The sequence below is a fragment of the Periophthalmus magnuspinnatus genome, chromosome 12 (assembly GCF_009829125.3).
Source record: "Periophthalmus magnuspinnatus isolate fPerMag1 chromosome 12, fPerMag1.2.pri, whole genome shotgun sequence".
NCBI classification, from domain to species: domain Eukaryota; kingdom Metazoa; phylum Chordata; class Actinopteri; order Gobiiformes; family Gobiidae; genus Periophthalmus; species Periophthalmus magnuspinnatus.
This window is the reverse complement of record NC_047137.1, coordinates 18,403,222-18,424,566: the sequence shown is the minus strand read 5'-3', so window position 1 is coordinate 18,424,566 and position 21,345 is coordinate 18,403,222. Positions and strand designations below refer to the sequence as shown.

Below are 21,345 nucleotides of genomic sequence, written 5' to 3'. Positions count from 1 at the left end.
AACCAGGACTGAACCAGGATGGGAGGGTCTTGGTCCACAGAACCGGTTCAGGGCACAGGAGGAGCATCTAGGGTCCAGTCGTCAGTGGGAGGGCATCTGAATGAGGCCTGTTTTAGAGTTTCTTTAGAGAGAAACACATTATAAACAAACTGTTAAAAGGAAATATCATCACATAAACATATGCACAGAAACAGAATTATAATAACTTTATTTGGAGGTAAACACAGAACCTCAGCATCAGAAGATCAGATATGTCTACACCGAGGCACTACTGTGTCTAGGGTCTAGGGTCAGGTGAGATGTTCAGATGTTCAGGTGTTGATTTGACCTGAGTCTCATTTTGAAGTAACGTTACTTTTACTCGAGTACTTTTATTTACATACTCTGGATAACGCGGGGATGTCGTGCACGCGGCGCGGTACAGGTGCTGTGCACGCGCACAGGTGTCACACCGGAAGTGCCCAGCGCGTGTGTGACGTGATAAAAACGTGCAGGTCTCGCGCCGCCCGGTCTCACGGCCTCAGAGCTTCGTGTGGACCGTGCGCGTGGACCTCATCACTGACCTCATCACTGTCCGCTCTGACCCCGGGACCCGCGCTCTGCAGGTGGGACACTAGTTTAGCGCGTGCTCTGCGGGAAAGGCGCGTGTTTGCGCCGCTGCTGCGGCTGCGCCACATTGGACCTGATTAAGAGTCTGTCATTTTATCTTAAACCTGCGGTAAAACATCTCACTGAAAACACTAAATACTAAATATGAGGCTCTGTGGTTGTGTCTTTGGGCAAGACACTTTCCTCTGTGAGAGTCTGACCTGTGACCTGTGACCTTTGACCTGAGGCAGAGCTGCCCCAGGTTTAGTGAACTATCAGTGTTAAAGCTTTAACCTGCTGTTTAAAGTCTTTATGTTTTGACTCAGAAATGTCCCAGAATGCACCTGGTGCTCTGGTCTTTAACAGATTTGGTCCATGTCTTTGGATCGTCCCTGTTTTGTCTTTGGGATAGATTAAGTTTAAAGCCACAGTGGAACATTCCAGTTAAACAAAGACATCTCCATGGAGACGAGCAGATGGCGCACAATGCATCTTTAAAATGAACTCCACTGGACATGTCTCTGACAGTTTTAGCAGATTTTTAAAACATTATATACTCGATTTTCTAGTTTTTATTGATCCTTTGCAGCTGACGTCATAAACTTTCTCTGGGGGTGTGATGCTAACCTTAGGCACTGCTCTGTCTGAGGCTTTTACTTGAGTTTGACTTTAATCTGAGCTTTAATTTAACACAATCTGGTCAGGAAGAGTTGACTTTTTGTGACGCTCGTGTTGACCACAGGCTCCTCAAAATGTGCTGTTTCAGACCATCTAAAACGTTTATTTATTTAAAAAGGGACAAAACACATTAATGAACACATAAAAGATATGTAAATATGTTGTCAGATTGTAGCCTAGACAGGTTGATGTAATCATAAAACAAATACACACAGTAAAAACAAATACACACAGTAAAAACAATCCACCAGAGACAATAAAACAAACACAAAGAGATGGTCAGTCTCAAGATCACAGACTTGGATAAAGTGCAAGGTGAAATTGCTAAATAACCCGTCTTATATAGTGCTATTCTACAATATGCATGTTCCCTCAAAGGTAAAATTCTTGAGTATATTTTGCATATTGTCCATAAATAATTAATTAATAAATAGTATCTTGCATCTTGCCCATTGCACATGATAAACTATTGTACATGATCACACACCTGCGTTGACCTGAGCCATGTCTCTATTGTGTCTCCATGGTAACTGCTGAACATTGCACCATAGAGGCACATGTAGAACTCCCCCAGTGTGACGTCCTGCAGAGGGTCAGTGTCTTGTCGCTGTCCCCTGATGGACCCCTCTCTCTCCACAGCGCACAGGCCAGACTTCGGGAGCCGTCATGGTGCAGCTGTCCCCCTCCCTCACCCTGGCCCCGCCCCCTGACCCCTGTAACGGCGGCGGCACCCTGCTGGAGTGTCACATGACCAGTCCGAAGGCGGAGTTACCTGCGGAGCACACGGACACGTACCTCGGATACGAGAACTACATCGAGAACGGACTCATCTGCCTCAAGCACAAAGTCCGCAACCTGGAGAAGAAGAAGGTACCGGCGTTTACCCCCGACCCCCGACGTGTGTGACCCCCGACGTGTGTGACCCCCGACGTGTGTGACCCCCGATGTGTGTGACCCCCGACGTGTGTGTGTGTGTCCCCGACGTGTGTGTCCCCCCCGACGCCAAAGCCAACATAAACACAAAACTACTTTAGCCCCTGACCTTTAGCTCCTGACCTCTAGCCCCTGACCTTTAGTCCCTGAACTTTAGCCCCTGACCCCGGACCCTGACCCACATTTACTCCGTTTAAGGATGGACAATAATGCCAAAAATGAACTGTTTTTGTCATTTTCTATTTGCGTCATAATTTGATCTGCACATGCTCAGATGATTCAAACTCGAGTCGCTACGGCAACACACAGGGACAAACTCCATGTAATGTGTGATCTCTTTAAGTTTATTTTAAGTGGAATCTGAGCCCAGCGTTGGTGTTAACACATTTAACGGCTGAAAAACTCGAGCAGATGAACACGGAGGCTCTGATCTGATGTTACCAGGGGTTTTATTAAAATAAATGTATAAACTTTCTTGGTGAACTGAAACTCAAATCATAATTTCTGTGAGACGTTCGCAGAATGTGGCTCCACCAGGCTACATGTTGCTAGGTAACAGTGTGATGTCATCATTTTCAACCAGGAAGTAAAATTAGCTTTGATAAAACCTTAAACATGATGATCTGAACTGTGTTTTAGTGACGTTCTAACCTTTTAAAGTTTGTGCTCACAGTGAAACTCTTGTGTCTCAGATCAAACTGGACGAGTACAGGCTGCGGCTGCGGAGAGGCGAGCGGCTCAACAAAGACCAGATGGTGAGGCTCAGCTCCTCCTGCAGGGTGCGCTCTTGTATTGAATTTTTACATTTGCGGGGGGAACATAGACGGTATATATAAGTGGACATAGCTAACCTACTAGCCGCCGCGCTCCAAACAGGAAGTGATCATGGGAGTGCGTCTGACTCTGGCTCCAATTCACTTTCTTTTGAAAAACTGCTGCTAGACTCATTTTGGTCTTAAATGTTCATATTAACCCTCTACATGATCCTGGGGTTAATTTTTGAGTTATTTTTAGATTATTTTTTAAGGGTTTTTTTTTAAGTTATTTTGTCATTTTTATTTATTTATTTATTTTTTTTTAAGTTATTTTTTTTTATTTATTTATTTTTTATTTTTGTTATTTTCAGGTTGTTGGGTTTTAGTTTATTTTATTTTATTTTTTGTCATTTTTAGTGTGTTTTTTTTTTTGTTTTTTTTAAATTTATTTCTTTATTTTTATTTCTTTATTTTATTTTATTTTTTGTTATTTTCAGGTTGTTGGGTTTTGGTTTTAGTTTATTTTCTTGAATTATTTTTTGTTATTTTGAGTTGTTTTTATTTTATTTTGAAAACTGTCCCCCCTCTCTCTGTCTCTGCTGCTTCAGACTCATTTTAGAAAGGGGCCTCGCTCCTGATTGGCTCTTTGGTTGCTAAGACGGTCGGACTTCCAAATATAGAACTCCAGAGTAAAAGTATTCTACTAGAAAAGTACTCTTGAAAAGTACAGTTTACTTTAATACACGTTTATGCAGTAACTTTTTATATTTGTGACCCTGGCGTTGTGTTTGTGAAGGCGTCGGTGGAGAAGTACGAGGAGGTGCTCCATCACTTGGCCTTGGCTCAGGAGCTGCACCAGACTCTGGACTCTCTCACACAGAACGTAAGAACATCTCACTCTAACTGGAGGCACTGCTCTGTCTGAACCTGCTCCAGTTAGACTTTAATGTGAGCAGAGCGAGCCGACTGTAGTGTCTTTTCCACTGGCACTGCGTCTGTGGACAAATGTTTTTCTTAATAAAAGTCATTTGTGACGCTGTGAGACGAGGCTAAAGCTAAAGCTAGCACCGGCGTAAACGCAAAGCTACTTCCGCGCCGCATTTAACCTCTTTGATTTTTCACGTTTAAGCTGTTCATCTATAAATTTGCGACACATCAGCTCAATATTTAAGTCACGTCACTGGAAACACAGCAGTTTATCACAAAAGTCAGTGTTTGGTGAGATTATTTTTCCTTTTCTGCTTTTTGCGTCTTTGTTTTCACCCGACTCGGCCCCAGACCCTCTGAGCTCGTGCCCTCCGGGGTCAGAGCCTCAAACGGGGCGGTCACTTTGGACAGTTCTGCTCCAGAGTGAACGAGGTTTTATGTTGAACTACAGCAGGAGAACATTATAACAGACCAGGCGTCTCTCTGCAGCTGCTCCGCTCTCAGAAAAAGGCCGTGAAAAAGGAGCAGATGTTGAGGTCGGAGGTGGAGCGCGGCCGTTTGTCCTCGGTCCTCCAGCTGCAGCAGGTCCTTCAGAGACTGGACCGTGCGCCGGGTCTGGACTCGGGACTAAACCAGGCCCCCAAAGTCCCGGTCCAAACCCTGCAAAGACTGAGCCAGCTGAGACCTCTACTGGGACTGACCCGGGACTACACCCTGAGGTAAGGACACCCCGAGGTAAGATCGTCCTGAGGTAAGATCGTCCCGAGGTAAGATCGTCCCGAGGTAAGGACGTCCCGAGGTAAGATCGTCCCGAGGTAAGGACGTCCCGAGGTAAGGACGTCCCGAGGTAAGGACGTCCCGAGGTAAGGACGTCCCGAGGTAAGGACGTCCCGAGGTAAGGACGTCCCGAGGTAAGGACGTCCCGAGGTAAGATGGTCCCGAGGTAAGATGGTCCCGAGGTAAGGACACCCCGAGGTAAATGCAACGTCAGAGGCTCAACGAGAAGAAACGACCAGAACATGGAGAAACATCTGAACAGTTTGTAGAACACGTCTGATCTGAAGCTCCTCTGGTCTCTGAGTTGTGTAAAGTGCTTATAAACTCATCATGGTGAGTAATGAGGATGTTCTGATGCATAAAGTCAGTGAGGAGTGACTTTGGACACCACAAACTGTTTAAATGACCTCGTCCTGTTTTGTGCATTAGTCTGGACGAGCAGATGGACCGGGCCGCCGGACTCTACCTGGACCTGCTGGACGCGAAGGACAAACCTGTGGTCGGCTCCACCTGTGAGTGACCCCCCCCAAAAATCACATTTAAACCCACAGGACGGTGACGGTGTAACGAGGCCGAGGGGTCAGGGACAGAGAGCCGTTAGTGGGCGCAAGAAACTGAGTGAAGAGACGATGACTTTACACGGAGTCAGACGCCTATAAAACGTGAATTAGAGCAGAGATGCACATCAAATGTCACTTTTACAACCGTTATAGTCATGCAGTTAATCAGTGATGCTAACTGTAGGCACTGCTCTGTCTGAAGCGCTGTTAGACTTTAATCTGAGCTTTAATTTAACACATTCTGTCCACAAAGAACTGACCACTGATCTGTGCTGTTAAACAAGTATATATCTAAAAATAACATTACAGTCATTAGCATTAGCATTAGCATTAGCCAGCAGTTTTTCAGTTTGTCACTTTCACCTTTTTTTTTTGTAAAATCAAACTCTAAACACCATGAGCTCGGACTGACACATGCTCTTTAAATCATTTTGGGATTTTGATTGCAAACTCAAGCAAAAATGTATCAAGATCATCTGAAAACTCAAAGTATTGATAACTATAAAAAGTCACAGAAAATGAACAAAAAACCAACAAATTTCAGATTAGTTCACACGAGTGGCTGGCAGAACAAATGCAAAAAAAACAACAACCTTTTTATTTAAAGTCCCGTCTCTGTTCATGGGTTTCAGCTTCCCGTTGTCAGGCTCCTGGTTTAGTCCTGGTTTAGTCCTGGTTTAGTCCTGGTTTAGTCCTGGCTTAGTCCTGGCTTAGTCCTGGCTTAGTCCTGGCGTAGTCCTGGCTTAGTCCTGGCTTAGTCCTGGTGTAGTCCTGGTGTAGTCCTGGTGTAGTCCTGGTGTAGACCTGGTGTAGTCCTGGTGTAGACCTGGTTTAGTCCTGGTGTAGTCCTGGTTTAGTCCTGGTGGTACTTAAAGTTTGAGAATCACTGGTCTAAACTACACCAGGGTCAGCAGCTCTACAGAGAAACACCCATGTAGAGACGGGAGGGCATCTGACACACACACGGGGAGGGCATCTGACACACACACGGGGAGGGCATCTGACACACACACGGGGAGGGCATCTGACACACACACGGGGAGGGCATCTGACACACACGGGGGAGGGCATCTGACACACACAGGGAGGGCATCTGACACACAGAGTTCCTATTTCCTTGTTTGATGTAGTGTTTTGTTTTACAGTTAAGGTGTTGAAGGAGGAGCTTGATGTTCTGTTGAAAAGTCCATATTTCCACTCTCTGCCTCCGGAGCCAGAGTCCTGCGGCGCCGACCCCGCTGACCCCGCTGACCCCAGAGACGCACGACCCGCTGACCCCAGAGACCCCAGAGACGCTCGACCCGCTCAGCCCGGAGACTCCAGTGATGCAAACTCCAAAACCAGTGAGACGTTCAAAATGTTCAAACCCAGAGCGGATCTTCTGCAGAGTCTTACCTGATCCGTTTCCATAGTGACTGAGTGAAATAGTTTTAACACGAGTTTCGTCCTTTTGTAGATTTATCCAAGTCCAGCTCCAAACGGGTGAGTCCACAAATATTTACTCTTATGGTTTATTTAAAATTGTACATGTAAAAAATATTTAGGAATAATAATTTGTACATTGGGAGATTGTTTTTTGGTGGAGTCGGCCGCTCGTCTCCTCAGAGGTGACGTCTCTTTATCTTGAATGTTTCACAGTACGGCATTAAACTTTATCTTTATGGAGCGTAGCAGATCAAGTTACAGGTCTGATCTGTGGAGAGGCGATCTTTCAGTTTCTGTGTATAAACTGTGTCCTCTTTTATTTATTTATTTTTATTTATTTTGTTAATTTTTGAGTTATTTTGAGATTATTTAATTTTTAAAGTTTTTTTGTCATTTTGAGGTTTTTTTTAATTTTAATTTATTTATTTTTTGTTATTTTCAGGTTGTTGGGTTTTGGTTTTAGTTTATTTTCTTCTTTTTTTTTTTTAGTTATTTTGAGTTGTTTTTTTAATTTTATTTTGAAATCTGTCCTCTCTCTGTCTCTGCTGCTTCAGACTTTTCATTTTGGTCTTAAATGTTCGTATTAACCCTCTACATGATCCTGGGTTTCATTTTATTATTATTATTTTTTAAATTTATTTTTGAGTTATTTAGATTTTTTGGATTTTCAGTTTTTTTTCTTTTTCTTTTTTTTTTTTACTTTATTTACTTTATTCTTTGATAATTTGTGTATTTTTTCTTTTTTTTTTGTTATTTTGAGTTTTTTTTTTTTTTTTAACTGTCCTCTCTCTGTCTCTGCTGCTTCAGACTCATTCTGGTCTTAAATGTTCGTATTAACCCTCTACATGATCCTGGGGTTTTTATTTCACTATTGTGTCTGTAAATCAAGATATGAACATTAATAACAGACAAATCAGGTCCTTCTTTCCCCGACGTCGCTCCTGTTAGCGTTAGCGTTAGCATTAGCCTTAGCAACAGGTTTGATTGACAGTGTTGCTATGGGGCGCTGTATCTGCTCGGCCTCGATGAGCTTCATGTGGTTCTTCTACTTCTTCTTCTACTTTTTCATCTACTTCTTTTACTACTACTTTTACTTCTTCTTCTTCTTCCGTTTCTCGTCTGAACCGTGTGACTCGTCTTTGTTTTTTTGTTGAATCCCAGTTGGTTCCGGACTCGGTCCTGGTCCAGACCTGGGACTCGGACTTTGGGCCGGACCGAGAGCCTCCGGATCAGTGGGACTCACCGGCCCAACACGAGGCACCGGACCTGGGGAAGAGCTGGAGAGGAGGAGCCGCCCTGGTGCCCAAGAGCCAGGAGAAGAGAGAGGGGGAGGGCAAACGGGTGAGGAGGGGGAGAGAGGGGGAGGAGAGAGGGGGAGGGCAAGCGGGTGAGGAGGAGGAGAGAGGGAGGGCAAACGGGTGAGGAGGGGGAGGAGAGAGGGGGAGGGCAAACGGGTGAGGAGGAGGAGAGAGGAGGAGGGCAAATGGGTGAGGAGGAGGAGGAGAGAGGGGGAGGGCAAACGGGTGAGGAGGGGGAGGAGGGCAAACGGGTGAGGAGGAGGAGAGGGGGAGGAGGGCAAACGGGTGAGGAGGAGGAGGAGGAGGAGGAGGAGAGAGGGGGAGGGCAAACGGGTGAGGAGGAGGAGAGAGGGGGAGGGCAAACGGGTGAGGAGGGGGAGGAGGGCAAACGGGTGAGGAGGAGGAGAGGGGGAGGAGGGCAAACGGGTGAGGAGGAGGAGGAGGAGAGAGGGAGAGGGCAAACGGGTGAGGAGGAGGAGAGAGGGAGAGAGGGGGAGGGCAAACGGGTGAGGAGGAGGAGGAGGAGGAGGAGAGAGGGGGAGGGCAAACGGGTGAGGAGGAGGAGAGAGGGAGAGAGGGGGAGGGCAAACGGGTGAGGAGGAGGAGGAGAGAGGGAGAGAGGGGGCGGGCAAACGGGTGAGGAGGAGGAGGAGAGAGGGGGAGAGGGGGAGGGCAAACGGGTGAGGAGGAGGAGAGAGGGAGAGAGGGGGAGGGCAAACGGGTGAGGAGGAGGAGAGAGGGAGAGAGGGGGAGGGCAAACGGGTGAGGAGGAGGAGAGAGGAGGAGGGCAAGCGGGTGAGGAGGAGGAGAGAGGGGGAGAGAGGGGGAGGGCAAACGGGTGAGGAGGAGGAGAGGGGGAGGGCAAACGGAGGAGGAGGAGGAGAGAGGGGGGGAGGGCAAACGGGTGAGGAGGAGGAGAGAGGGGGAGGGCAAACGGGTGAGGAGAAGGAGAGAGGGGGAGGGCAAACGGAGGAGGAGGAGGAGAGAGGGAGGGAGGGGGAGGGCAAACGGGTGAGGAGGAGGAGAAAGGGAGGGCAAACGGAGGAGGAGGAGAGAGGGAGGGAGGGGGAGGGCAAACGGGTGAGGAGGAGAGAGGGAGGGCAAACGGGTGAGGAGGAGGAGAGGGGGAGAGGGCAAACGGGTGAGGAGGAGGAGGAGGAGAGAGGGGGAGAGGGCATTCTTAATTCTAAACTCTTTTACAGAAGAAGGAGAAGAAGCCCCGGAGAGAAGAGCACTCCACATCAGTGAGTTCTCTCCTCCTCTCCATCCCCCTCTCTATCCTCCTCTCTCCTCTCTGTCCTCTCCACCTCTCTCCTCCTATCTCTCTTCCTTTTCTCCTTCTCCCTTCGCTTCCCCCCTCTTCCCTGTCTGTTTCTCCTCCTCTCTGCATGCGGTGGATCTCCAGATGGAGGTGCTGTCTCCTCCTCTTCTCTCCTCTCTCGCCTCCTCCTCTCTGCTCTCTCCTCCTCTCTGCTCTCTCCTCCTCTCTCCTCCTCTCTGCAGGCGGTGGATCTCCAGATGGAGGTGCTGTCTCCTCCTCTCTGCAGGCGGTGGATCTCCAGATGGAGGTGCTGTCTCCTCCTCTCTGCAGGCGGTGGATCTCCAGATGGAGGTGCTGTCTCCTCCTCTCTCTCCTCCTCTCTCCTCCTCTCTGCAGGCGGTGGATCTCCAGATGGAGGTGCTGTCTCCTCCTCTTCTCTCCTCTCTCGCCTCCTCCTCTCTGCTCTCTCCTCCTCTCTCCTCCTCTCTGCAGGCGGTGGATCTCCAGATGGAGGTGCTGTCTCCTCCTCTCTGCAGGCGGTGGATCTCCAGATGGAGGTGCTCTCTCCTCCTCTCTCTCCTCTCTCCTCCTCTCTGCAGGCGGTGGATCTCCAGATGGAGGTGCTGTCTCCTCCTCTCTCTCCTCCTCTTTCTCCTCCTCTCTGCAGGCGGTGGATCTCCAGATGGAGGTGCTGTCTCCTCCTCTCTCTCCTCCTCTCTGCAGGCGGTGGATCTCCAGATGGAGGTGCTCTCTCCTCCTCTCTCTCCTCTCTCCTCCTCTCTGCAGGCGGTGGATCTCCAGATGGAGGTGCTGTCTCTGCCCACAGACTCAGAGCTGCGCAGACAGAGGCTGGAGGAGCTGCTGAGCCTCACCCACGGAGCCTTCACCTTCACCTTCATGCAGGTCAGCTCCTCCTCCCACTCCCACTCCTCCACCCACTCCTCCCACTCCAGCACTGACCCCACGGTGAAAATAAAAACTCTTTAGACACTGAGCTGTTCAGTTTAAATGTTGTACTTCGTCTTCTGTTCCAAAATTAGAAAAATGTTTCTTTGTGTCTCTGACGTCGTGGAGGTCTCTGTGTCTCTGTTGTGTCTCTGTTGTGTCTCTGTTGTGTCTCTGTTGTGTCTCTGTTGTGTCTCTGTTGTGTCTCTGTTGTGTCTCTGTTGTGTCTCTGTTGTGTCTCTGTTGTGTCTCTGTTGTGTCTCTGTTGTGTCTCTGTTGTGTCTCTGTTGTGTCTCTCTTGTGTCTCTCTCGTGTCTCTCTCGTGTCTCTGTTGTGTCTCTGTTGTGTCTGTTGTGTCTCTGGTGTGTCTCTGGTGTGTCTCTTGTGTCTCTTGTGTCTCTTGTGTCTCTCGTGTCTCTCTCGTGTCTCTCTCGTGTCTCTCTCGTGTCTCTCTCGTGTCTCTCTTGTGTCTCTCCTGTGTCTCTCTTGTGTTTGTCCAGGACTCTGTGCTGGACGGTGACTCCTCCCCCTCCAGACCCCCCCACAGACTGAGGAGACGAGCCTCCGGAGGCCCCTCCCCCCTGGGTATCTCCTCCTCCCCCTCTCCTTCTTTGCGTCTCCTCCTCTTCTCTGGGTCTCCCCCTCTCTCCTCTTCTAAACTTCTCTTCTCTTCCTCACTTCCTCTGGGTCTCTCCTTCTCTTCTCCTCCTCCTCTCCTTCTTTGGGTCTCTCCTCCTCTCCTTCTTTGCGTCTCTCCTCTTCTCCTCCTCCTCTCCTTCTTTGCGTCTCTCCTCCTCCTCCTCTCCTTCTTTGCGTCTCTCCTCCCTCTAACCCAGGTGTATGTTCTGTCCCTCAGCTCATGGAGACCCCAGGAGCCCCCTGTCAAAGACGCTGCACGTAAGACTCCGCCTCCGCCTTAAAGCTCCACGTCACTTTTCTCTGTTTCCTCGTCACACACAGACCTGGAGTTGTGTTTTTGTTTCATTCTCACATGTCTAACACAAACAAACCTGCAGATTTAGGCTGAGTTCTTCTCTCAAACTGAAAACGCTCTGTTCCACCTTGTGATGTCATCATGTGGTGATACAGGAAGTGCTCCACTGTGTTTTTAAACTCCACACACCTTCATTTCTAGAATCATTTGGATCATTTCAGTCCTGGAGTTGTCTCTTATCTCGACTGAACTGAAGGTAAAAGGAGGAGTTCACTTGGAAAAACTACCACTTGATGACATCACAAGGTGGAACGTCGCAGTTTGATCTTTGTAGATGTAACAGACTAATAATAAAGTGACTCAAACATGTGAATGAAACAAAACACAACTCCAGGTCTGTTTGTGAGGAGGTAACAGCATTAGAACAGTTTGTGTGATATCGGTCTACCTCCTCCTCTTCCTCAGTCCACTCCTCTTCCTCCTCGGCGCCTGGAGCCTAAAGTCCTGACCTCCTCAGAGCCGAGCCCGGAGCTGCAGCTGCCCGAGCCTCAGGTCAGATTTGATCAGTTTGACTTTTAAATTCGGTTTAACTCTGAAAAAAACAAGTTTGAATTTGTTTTTTTCTGAATTTTAAGCAGGAAACACATTTTCAACTTTTAAATATTCAGCACGTGGATTTTCAGACTCAGATTCAAACGTCAAAGATGCTCAGGCCTAAGCAATCGATCCTGAGTCGATCCAACCAATCCAAACTCTGTGTCCGAACATTCCCCCTGCTCCATGTCGTCATTTCCAAGGAAAATTTGAAAACTAAAAAAATGGAAAACTGGAAAAAATGTACAATTTGTAATAAGATCATTATATTTAAGATTTTAACAGTCGTCCAAACTGTCAAACCGGCAATTTTAAACTGATCTTTCAAAATAGAGAACTAAAGACCCAACGACTGGAGGAGCAGATGAGTACTCTGATACTCTGATACTCTGATACTCTGATACTCTGATACTCTAACAGTCACTGACATGAGGAGACGAGGAGCCGCGTCAACTGCACCGACTTCAGTCTCGTCCTGGTTGTTGTTTCTCTGCAGGACTCTGGGTCGAAGGCGTTCTCCTCCTCCTCCCCCTCCTCCTTTCTCCAGGTTTCTGACCCCTCTCCTCCTCTTTCTCTCCTCCTCCTCCTCTGTCAGCCTCGTCGCCCTGGAGGTCAGAGCCTTCTGTCGCTCTGCTCCTCCCTCCGCATCACAACTCGCTTCAAACCTGATGTGTTTTTTCCTCCTGTTTTAATGTTTTTATCTTGTTCTGTTTCCTCATGTTGTGAAAGTGACTTATAGATACAATTTATTATTTCTCCTTTTTCCCTGATGTTTTCCTCAGAGCCCTGCGCTGGTGTCCGTGAGGCCTCCACCCTCCTCCTCCTCCCCTCATCACTTCACCACTCCCCCCTCCAGGAGGCCCATCCCCTCTGCACACTTCAACATGCACACGGTGAGTCCGGACCCGACCGCGCGCCGAGTCCATTTTAAACCAAAAAGACGTGATTCAAAGTCTGGAGGTTTAAACGGTGAATCTCCCACAGTTTTACATTTGTCTGTTATTAATGTTCAGATCTTGATTTACAGACACAAAAGTGAAATAAAAACCCCAGGATCATGTAGAGGGTTAATACGAACATTTAAGACCAGAATGAGTCTGAAGAGACAGAGAGAGGACAGAGAGAGGACAGAGAGAGGACAGAGAGAGGACAGAGAGAGGACAGAGAGAGGACAGAGAGAGGACAGAGAGAGGACAGAGAGAGGACAGAGAGAGGACAGAGAGAGGACAGAGAGAGGACAGAGAGAGGACAGAGAGAGGACAGAGAGGGGACAGAGAGGGGACAGAGAGGGGACAGAGAGGGGACAGAGAGGGGACAGAGTTTATACACAGAAAGAACTGAGAGCCAGAGTCGATGGAGCAGGAAGTGCGCCATGATCACTTCCTGTTTTACAATGCGGTGGCGAGCGCTTTAGCGGTTTACAGTGTGTGTCCGTCCTCATGTCTGTCACACGTGTGCGTTCAGTTGTGTCGCTCTGTGTCAGTTGTGTCGCTCTGTGTCAGTTGTGTCGCTCTGTGCCTGAGTTGTGCGTCGTTCTGCAGGTGTTTAAGGTGAACCCCACACTGCCCTCTACAGACTTCTCCAAAGTGGTGTCGGAGCTCGTCGGCGTGAGCAGCATCAGCACACAGACCCCCCCGGAGTTCGCCCCCCCAGAGGACGACATGGGTACTACAACACGCCGCAACGTTTAAAGATATTTACACAACACGCAGCATATTTAGATCACGCTGTACATTTTACACGTGTTAAAGTGTTTCATTAGTTTGGTTCAGTTTCGCCCTGAGTCCCTCTCCTTTTGCTCCCCGTGCTAAGTCACACCCCCTTCAGAGAGACGTCACAACATAATGAGTGTGCATCCCGCTAATCTCATCTCTGTTTATGGAAAATGGCTGTGTGGGCTCAGGGGTGACGTAGGCATGTGGGCGGAGCTTTGTACAGGCTCGTACAGCTTAAACGTAAGGAGCATTTGAATAGGGCCTGGGAGAGAACGCTAGATTAATCAAACATGGCATAAGTTCTCATTCAAAGTGCACTTTTCTCCTTCCTCGGACAAAAACCACACTATTCTCTTTATTCTCCACTTGGGGCAGTATTTAGTTCCTTCGTTTTCAGACCGGATGGAGACGTGTCCATTTTCAGATTTGGAACTTTACTTTTTGTTTGATCAAACTTGTAGCACAAATATACTTCTATTTTATTTTATTTTATTTTTACTGTTAAATATTTGTTCAGAGCTGGTTATCGCCATGGACACAGAATAAACTGGACACATCACACAGTCCAGTCGTCCTTAGCTTCTGTCCTTTTGAGCTGCACTTCAGAGTTGGTCAAAATCCCAAAATGTGTAAGATAACTGCTCAGTGTGTGCGCTAGTCAGCCACGAGAGCGGCCAGCCATGACTGCGGGGAGGAGGGTTTAGGGGGAGGGGTGTGGACATTTGTAGCGTCGGATTTAACGATTCGTCTTGTATACGTTCTGTCCAGTGTATGACTACAGCACCAGCTTCCTGTCTCCCAGCCAATCAGGAGGAAGACCCGCCCCCTACCAGCGACCTGCGAGAGGTAGGCGACGCAGTGTGAGATCTGGAACGTGAAGTGAATGTGGCGGCGGCGTTTTCATCGGGCTGTGCTCATTTGCACGAAAGCCAAGAGCGGAGTTCGCACAGATTTTTTTTTTTTTTTTTGGAGCAGGGAGAGTTTCCATGGCAACGAAAGAGCCAATCCAGAGCGAGTGTGTGTGTGTGTGTGTGTGTGTGTAATCTCTGCTCTGTACAAACATGTCTGAAATGTGATTGTCAGGTCAGATTTCATTCTTTTTGTCACTTCTTCTGGATGTGTCTAAAATTAAACTTTGCACACAAACATAATCATAAAAAAAAAAAGTCACATCTAACACGGACACGATGTTTGTCTGAATATTGGTATTTTCCTGCCGTGTTTGTTTCAGGGACTCCACAGTCTCACCTCAGAGACCCTGGACACTTCTACGCTCCCGGGGTAAGTGAATCCACACCTGAAGAATGTGCTGTGTGTGTCCTTGAGCAAGACACTTCTCTGCACTGGGCTCACCACACACTGACACACAGAGCTCAGTGAACCAGGCTAAAGACTCACTGTGGAACTGGACGTCTGAGCCATAAAAACAACAGGAAAATGCAAGATCAAATTATCTTTTATACTCCAAAATGGAAAGTAGAAATTGTTGCTGTGACTGTGCAGACCTTAGCTAGCATGTTAGCTAGCATGTTAGCTAGCGACAGAAGGAGATAAACGACATTTCAGCCTCACAAAAATGAATCGACACAGATGTTTTCACACTGCCTCAGGTCGATGGGTCAGTGTGAACACGACAGTCTCACTCTGGAGCAGGGGGAGTGGTGTCTGATCTAAAGTCTGTCAGTGATGAACAGGAGTGTGTCTGCAGGGTCCACCTGTGGTCCACCTGTGGGTCTGAAACAAGAAAATGAAATGGAGTTGTCGACTTTTATAATTATTCTTAAACTGAAGCAGCTCTTTCACATTTTAGGTTTAGTCTTTTGAGCTTTTACAGAAGAAAATGTCATTAAAACTTCACAATAATCTGTATTTTTAAAATGAGGACCAACTTTATACAAGTCTGTGCCCCTCTCTGCATTTCCCTGTGTGGTGTTGGGATAATTCTGCTCTTAAGATTCTGTTTCTTCTTGTTGTACGTTTGTTTCAGGACGAGCAGAACTACAGAGGATCTGGACACGACAACAGCGGTAACGACCAGCCATTTATTTAAAGATTTTAAAAAATGTCACGCACACAGTGGATCCAGAGTTAAACTGTACAACTTTCTTGCCTAAACTAAAGACAAACCATACAGTGCGTAGCAGTTTGCTCTGTGCACAGCGGGATAAATCGGACACATTTCTGCTCTGATGTAACGTCTGAGGTTTTTCACAATTACATTTGTAATAAAGACCCAGTTTTTTGTAGATTATTTCAGTTTATAATTATAGTTATTTAAATATTTATTAGGCTCAGAAGTTAGCATTAGCACTAGCATTAGCCTTTGCATTAGCACTAGCATTAGCACTAGCATTAGCCTCGACACACACAGACTTGTACTTTTCTAAAAGCTGAAGTGTCCTCAGTGAAGTTTATCATGTCGTCAGCTCCGTGTGTAGGAGCTGGAATTGCACCAGCATTTTCAGCCGTTGTGTCCTTGGGCAAGACACTTAACCCTCCTCCCCTCAGTGTCTGTGTGCACTGGTGTCCTCTTTACAGTCTGTGGTTGGAGCGTCGTCTGCCGTTGTTCAGAGACTGAAAACACTGATACAAACTAAACTTGAATAATCACCTCCTTTCTTCTTCTTCTTCTTCTGTTGTCTGGGCGTGTCCGTGGCGTCTGCAGCCGCCTGGAGCGACTCGTCTCTGGGCCACAGTCCGGAGAGATCGACCTTCGCCCTGGACTCTGGTCAGGGGGAGTCGCTCACAGTGTCCACTCTGCACAGGTAACGCACGACATCACAGCATTCTACTGGACTGGAATTACTGCTGTTAAACGAGTCCCTCTTAAATACCATCAGTCACACGCTAGTTAGCATTAGCATTAGCATTAGCATTAGCCAACAGTTTTTCAGTTGGTCACTTTCACCTTTTTGTGTAAAATCAAACTCTGAACAGGACCATGAGCTCGGACTGTTCAGACTCTTTAAATCTAATGTGTGCGTTGTGTCTCCACGGCAACTGCTGAACATTCTGCCAAAGACGCGCACGCAGTACTCCCCCAGGGTGACGTCACTGCAAAGTATCAATAATATTTAACACGGGTGGAGCGGCTCGAATGAATCAAACTGATGTAAAAATGTAAACCCGCTGTGTTTTCTCTCTGCAGCTCCGGTTCAGACGCCTCGCTCCTGCCCGCCGCCACTGCACCTGTCCTGCCTCACCTGCCCGCCCCCGACTCCGCCCTCTCCGCACCCGTCCTGCCCCTGTACCCTCTGCCCCCTCAGCCTCTGCGCGTCGCCTTCTCCGCCTCTCGCACCGCCAACTTCGCCCCGGGCAACCTGGACCAGCCCATCGTGTTCGACCAGCTGCACAGTAACCACGGCGACGTCTACGACCCCCACATCGGGCGCTTCACCTGCCCCGCCCCCGGCACCTACGTCTTCCTGTTCCACATCCTCAAACTGGCCATAAACGTGCCGCTCTACGTCAACCTCATGAGGAACCAGGAGGTGATGGTGTCCGCCTACGCCAACGACGGCGCGCCCGACCACGAAACCGCCAGCAACCACGCCATTCTGCCGCTGTACCAGGGCGACCAGGTGTGGCTCCGACTGCACCGCGGCGCCATCTACGGGAGCACTTGGAAGTACAGCACCTTCTCCGGGTTCCTGCTCTACCCGGACTGAAGGTGGCGCACGTCTTCAGCTTCTGCTCTGTGTTTAAGAACGCTACGGGAAAGCTAGCATGGATGTGGAAGCTAGCATGGATCTGGAAGCTAGCGTGGATCTGGAAGCTAGCACAGCACTTGGTCGATAACTACCTCAATTTCTACTAAACCTTTTGAGTTATAAAGTTTTAATTACAGCGTTTCTCATTAATAAAACGGACTACAGCGCCCCCCAGAGTCTAAAAACAACACGGACTAAACGTTGGCGAACAAACTCTCACTTTGTTTCTCCTTATTTTGTCATAAACACAAATTTCCTGCAAAACCGCTATGAAATACAACCAACATATGACATTTAAACTCAGGAAATGGTTTGAAAGAAAATCCTTAATACAGAACGTGTTTAGTTTTTTTGTTTCATTTGTCAAACTATCAAAAGTCCAAGTGTAAATCTGTCACGTTTTGATGTTTTTTGCTTCAAGATGTTTGGAAGTATTGTAACTCTGAGATGGTGCAGGTGTAGAGGCTGGAGCTGGTGGTGGTGGTGGTGGTGTTGGTGGAGGGACCTGGTGTGAGCACTGAGCAAAACTGATGCACTAAAATGAACCGGACCAAAGAAAAGGTCCAAAATGTCCCTCAAATAAAAGACGAGCAAAGAGTCTGGTCTCGTGGGCTTTTGTTTTGGGTTTTTAAAGTGAAACTCTGTACGTGGAGTTTTTTTAAATGTGTAAATTTGCAGCTTTCGGGTCAAAAAAACTCTAAATCTGAGTGTGTGCTGCCTCTAGTGGCCGGTGTAAAGTACTACACGACATCACACAGGACTGCTCCGATCACAGCCCGGTGTTTCTGATCACAAACGACCGGCTGCGAGGGGTTTTAGACCAATCGCACTGCGCCTTACATCTTACATCTACAGACCCCGCCCCTTGTGATGTCACACGTTACCACACGATGACATCACAAGGTGGAACGGAGCGTTTTCTCAGCCTGAATCTGCACGTTTGTGTGTAAGTGAAACGAAACACAACTCCAGGTCTGTTTTGAGATGAGGAAACAGCGTAAAATGGAGCCTTTTTTGGTTGTTTTGAGTAAAAATAGTGTAAAAAAAAATCACTTTCACTGCCCTTTTTAACATTTTTAATTTCAGATTTGCATGAAAATAAACTGAAATAACAGAAGCGTCCAGGGGCTGATGTAGAGGGGGTGGGGTTTAGCAGACCCTCGCCAAGGCACACCAGAGACGAGTACGCAGTGTAGAGCAGGGGCGTCAAACTCATTTTCACAAAGGGCCACATCAGCAAAATGGTAGTTCTCAAAGGGCCAGATGTAACTAACAGTAAGATAAATGTCACTAAATGTAACCAAACTTAATGTAATTTTTATTTTTTTAACTTGTTAATTAACCATTTCTTTATCTATCGCTTATTCGAGTTTCAAATATTGCATATGGATTTGCATAGAGATGGAAAAAATGGCTGTTTAACTCTGTATCTAATGATAAACTGACATTTTAACACAGTCATACCTTTGTCACGGGCCACATAAAATCACGTGGCGGGCCGCATTTGGCCCACGGGCCTTGAGTTTGACACATGTGGTGTTGAGAAATAACTGAGTACAAGTGACGAGAATACGTACTCTGAATACTTTGAGTAACTGTATTCTGTGTTTTATTTAGTGATCTTCAGGACACTGTTACGTTTCTAAAATCAAAGCAGGGGCGGGGCCAGAGGGGGGTTTGAGGGGGCGCCGTCCTCCGGTTTATTTATACAGCAATCAATCAATCAAACTTTATTCGTATATCACTTTACAACAGCAAAAACTGAACCAAAGTGCTTTTCAAGTGCATTAAAATGTAAAATGTACAATGTAAAATATAAAAAACAACAAAAATTCTATATACAAAAAACAACAAACAGTAAAAACGGTCATTAGCTGAAGGCAATCGTGAACAAATGAGTCTTTGGCTTTAAACAGAGACAAAGGAGTGACTGAGCCAAACTCTAGGGCAAAGAGTTCCAAAGTCTGGGACCAGCCACAGAAAATGAACGGTCCCCCCACTGTTTCCTTTTGGTTCTGGGGACGTCCAGCAGGTGGCAGACCGCAGAGCTCTGCTGGGCGTATGAATAAGAAAATTACAGAATAAGAAAGACATTAAAATCGCACAAAAACATAATCACAAATCACTCCCCTACAACGGTCAGTGCTCCCCCGAAGACGTCTGCTCCACGTTCACGTCCAGTTTTCGCTAAAATGTCCAAAATGAGACTTGGATAAAAAGATAATTCCATGTTAGTTTTTTATAAATGACTCCAGGAGCTGACGATGTTTAAACTTTATTAAAACGGCGACTCAAAGATGGTGGAAGGAGGAGAAGGGGGCGCTCTGCTCTTAAACGGCTCTAAACCACAAACATGTCCAAACTGTGGCCCGCGGACCAAATGCGGCCCTCTGACCAGTTTTTCTTGGCCCTCGAGCTTCAGGTGAATTGGCCCGTGTTATTTTAAACGTACTTTTACTGTTTATTTTTGAAAATCTACTTTAACAAGCCCATGTCAAATATTTAATGTGTCCCACTGAGGATGTGAGTGTGAATAGTACACGCTGGAGTACACACTGAAGTACACACTGGAGTACACGGAGTACACGCTGGAGTACACGCTGGAGTACACGCTGGAGTACATACTGAGTACACGCTGGAGTACACGCTGGAGTACACGCTGAGTACACACTGGAGTACACGCTGGAGTACACGCTGGAGTACACGCTGGAGTACACACTGAGTACACGCTGGAGTACACGCTGGAGTACACACTGGAGTACACACTGAGTACACGCTGGAGTACACGCTGGAGTACACGCTGGAGTACACGCTGAGTACACACTGAGTACAAGCTGGAGTACACACTGGAGTACACACTGAGTACACACTGAGTACACACTGAGTACACGCTGGAGTACACACTGGAGTACACGCTGGAGTACACACTGGAGTACACGCTGGAGTACACTGAGTACACGCTGGAGTACACGCTGAGTACACGCTGGAGTACACGCTGGAGTACATACTGAGTACACACTGGAGTACACACTGGAGTACACGCTGGAGTACACTGAGTACACACTGGAGTACACACTGGAGTACACGCTGGAGTACACACTGAGTACACACTGGAGTACACACTGGAGTACACGCTGGAGTACACGCTGGAGTACACACTGGAGTACACACTGAGTACACGCTGGAGTACACACTGGAGTACACGCTGGAGTACACACTGGAGTACACGCTGGAGTACACCGAGTACCCGCTGGAGTACACACTGGAGTACACGCTGGAGTACACACTGGAGTACACGCTGGAGTACACCGAGTACCCGCTGGAGTACACACTGGAGTACATGCTGGAGTACACGCTGGAGTACACACTGGAGTACACGCTGGAGTACACGCTGGAGTACACCGAGTACCCGCTGGAGTACACACTGGAGTACACGCTGGAGTACACTGAGTACACACTGGAGTACACGCTGGAGTACACTGAGTACACACTGGAGTACACGCTGGAGTACACTGAGTACACGCTGGAGTACACACTGGAGTACACGCTGGAGTACACGCTGGAGTACACACTGGAGTACACGCTGGAGTACACCGAGTACCCGCTGGAGTACACACTGGAGTACACGCTGGAGTACACACTGGAGTACACGCTGGAGTACACACTGGAGTACACACTGAGTACACACTTGAGTACACACTGGAGTACACACTGGAGTACACACTGGAGTACACGCTGGAGTACACGCTGGAGTACACACTGGAGTACACGCTGGAGTACACACTGGAGTACACACTGGAGTACACGCTGAGTACTGCATCAAAATAAACTGCACAGAAACAGAGAAAAGTATAAAACTCTCCTGTTGAGATTTTAACGGTGAAACAAACATGAAGCTGTTTTTAATCCTGTGACTCTATAATTTAAACTCGATGTAAAAGTACTTTCAGATGCAGTACTCTGATTGGCCCATGTGTCAGAATACGTCACAGAACACATTTTCCTGCAGTATTCAGTGTTCTGTGACTTTCACAGTTTTGTTCATCTGCACATGTCCAGCCTCGTCCACACGGCGGCGCTCTCGTTCAGAACCGTCGTAAAAGCGCAGTGTTTACTTTGGTTTTGCGTCACTTTGTCCTGCTCAGCGGCACAGAGTCAAGCCCCACAGTCTGCGCAGCTGTTTCCTCTGAACAGTCACACTGCGCCCGTGTCAAATGTGCGTCTGCGCTTTTATTGTGGCGCACG

At 47.6% G+C, this 21,345-nt stretch overlaps 1 protein-coding gene across 1 annotated transcript; it reads left to right on the top strand.

Annotated features, from left to right (window-relative positions):
• The first annotated feature begins 448 nt into the window (after positions 1-448).
• caprin2 (caprin family member 2) lies at positions 449-17,090 on the top strand. Its single transcript, XM_055225693.1, has 21 exons — positions 449-605; positions 1,906-2,136; positions 2,892-2,954; positions 3,751-3,837; positions 4,371-4,600; positions 5,088-5,170; positions 6,364-6,561; positions 6,675-6,700; positions 7,805-7,984; positions 9,144-9,185; positions 9,989-10,105; positions 10,648-10,732; positions 11,004-11,044; positions 11,547-11,633; positions 12,458-12,568; positions 13,217-13,340; positions 14,159-14,236; positions 14,622-14,671; positions 15,378-15,417; positions 16,056-16,155; positions 16,539-17,090. The coding sequence occupies exons 2-21, from the start codon at positions 1,933-1,935 to the stop codon at positions 17,056-17,058; spliced, it is 2,466 nt and encodes an 821-aa protein (XP_055081668.1). The 5' UTR covers positions 449-605; positions 1,906-1,932; the 3' UTR covers positions 17,059-17,090.
• Positions 17,091-21,345: the final 4,255 nt, after the last annotated feature.

Bases quoted from the DNA above. Each gene is read 5' to 3' on its own strand.
- caprin2 (XM_055225693.1), top strand. From the start codon at position 1,933: ATGGTGCAGCTGTCCCCCTCCCTCACCCTGGCCCCGCCCCCTGACCCC. The intron at 10,106-10,647 runs GTCAGCTCCTCC...GTGTTTGTCCAG, and splicing joins TCACCTTCACCTTCATGCAG to GACTCTGTGCTGGACGGTGA. The intron at 13,341-14,158 runs GTACTACAACAC...CGTTCTGTCCAG, and splicing joins CCCCCCAGAGGACGACATGG to TGTATGACTACAGCACCAGC.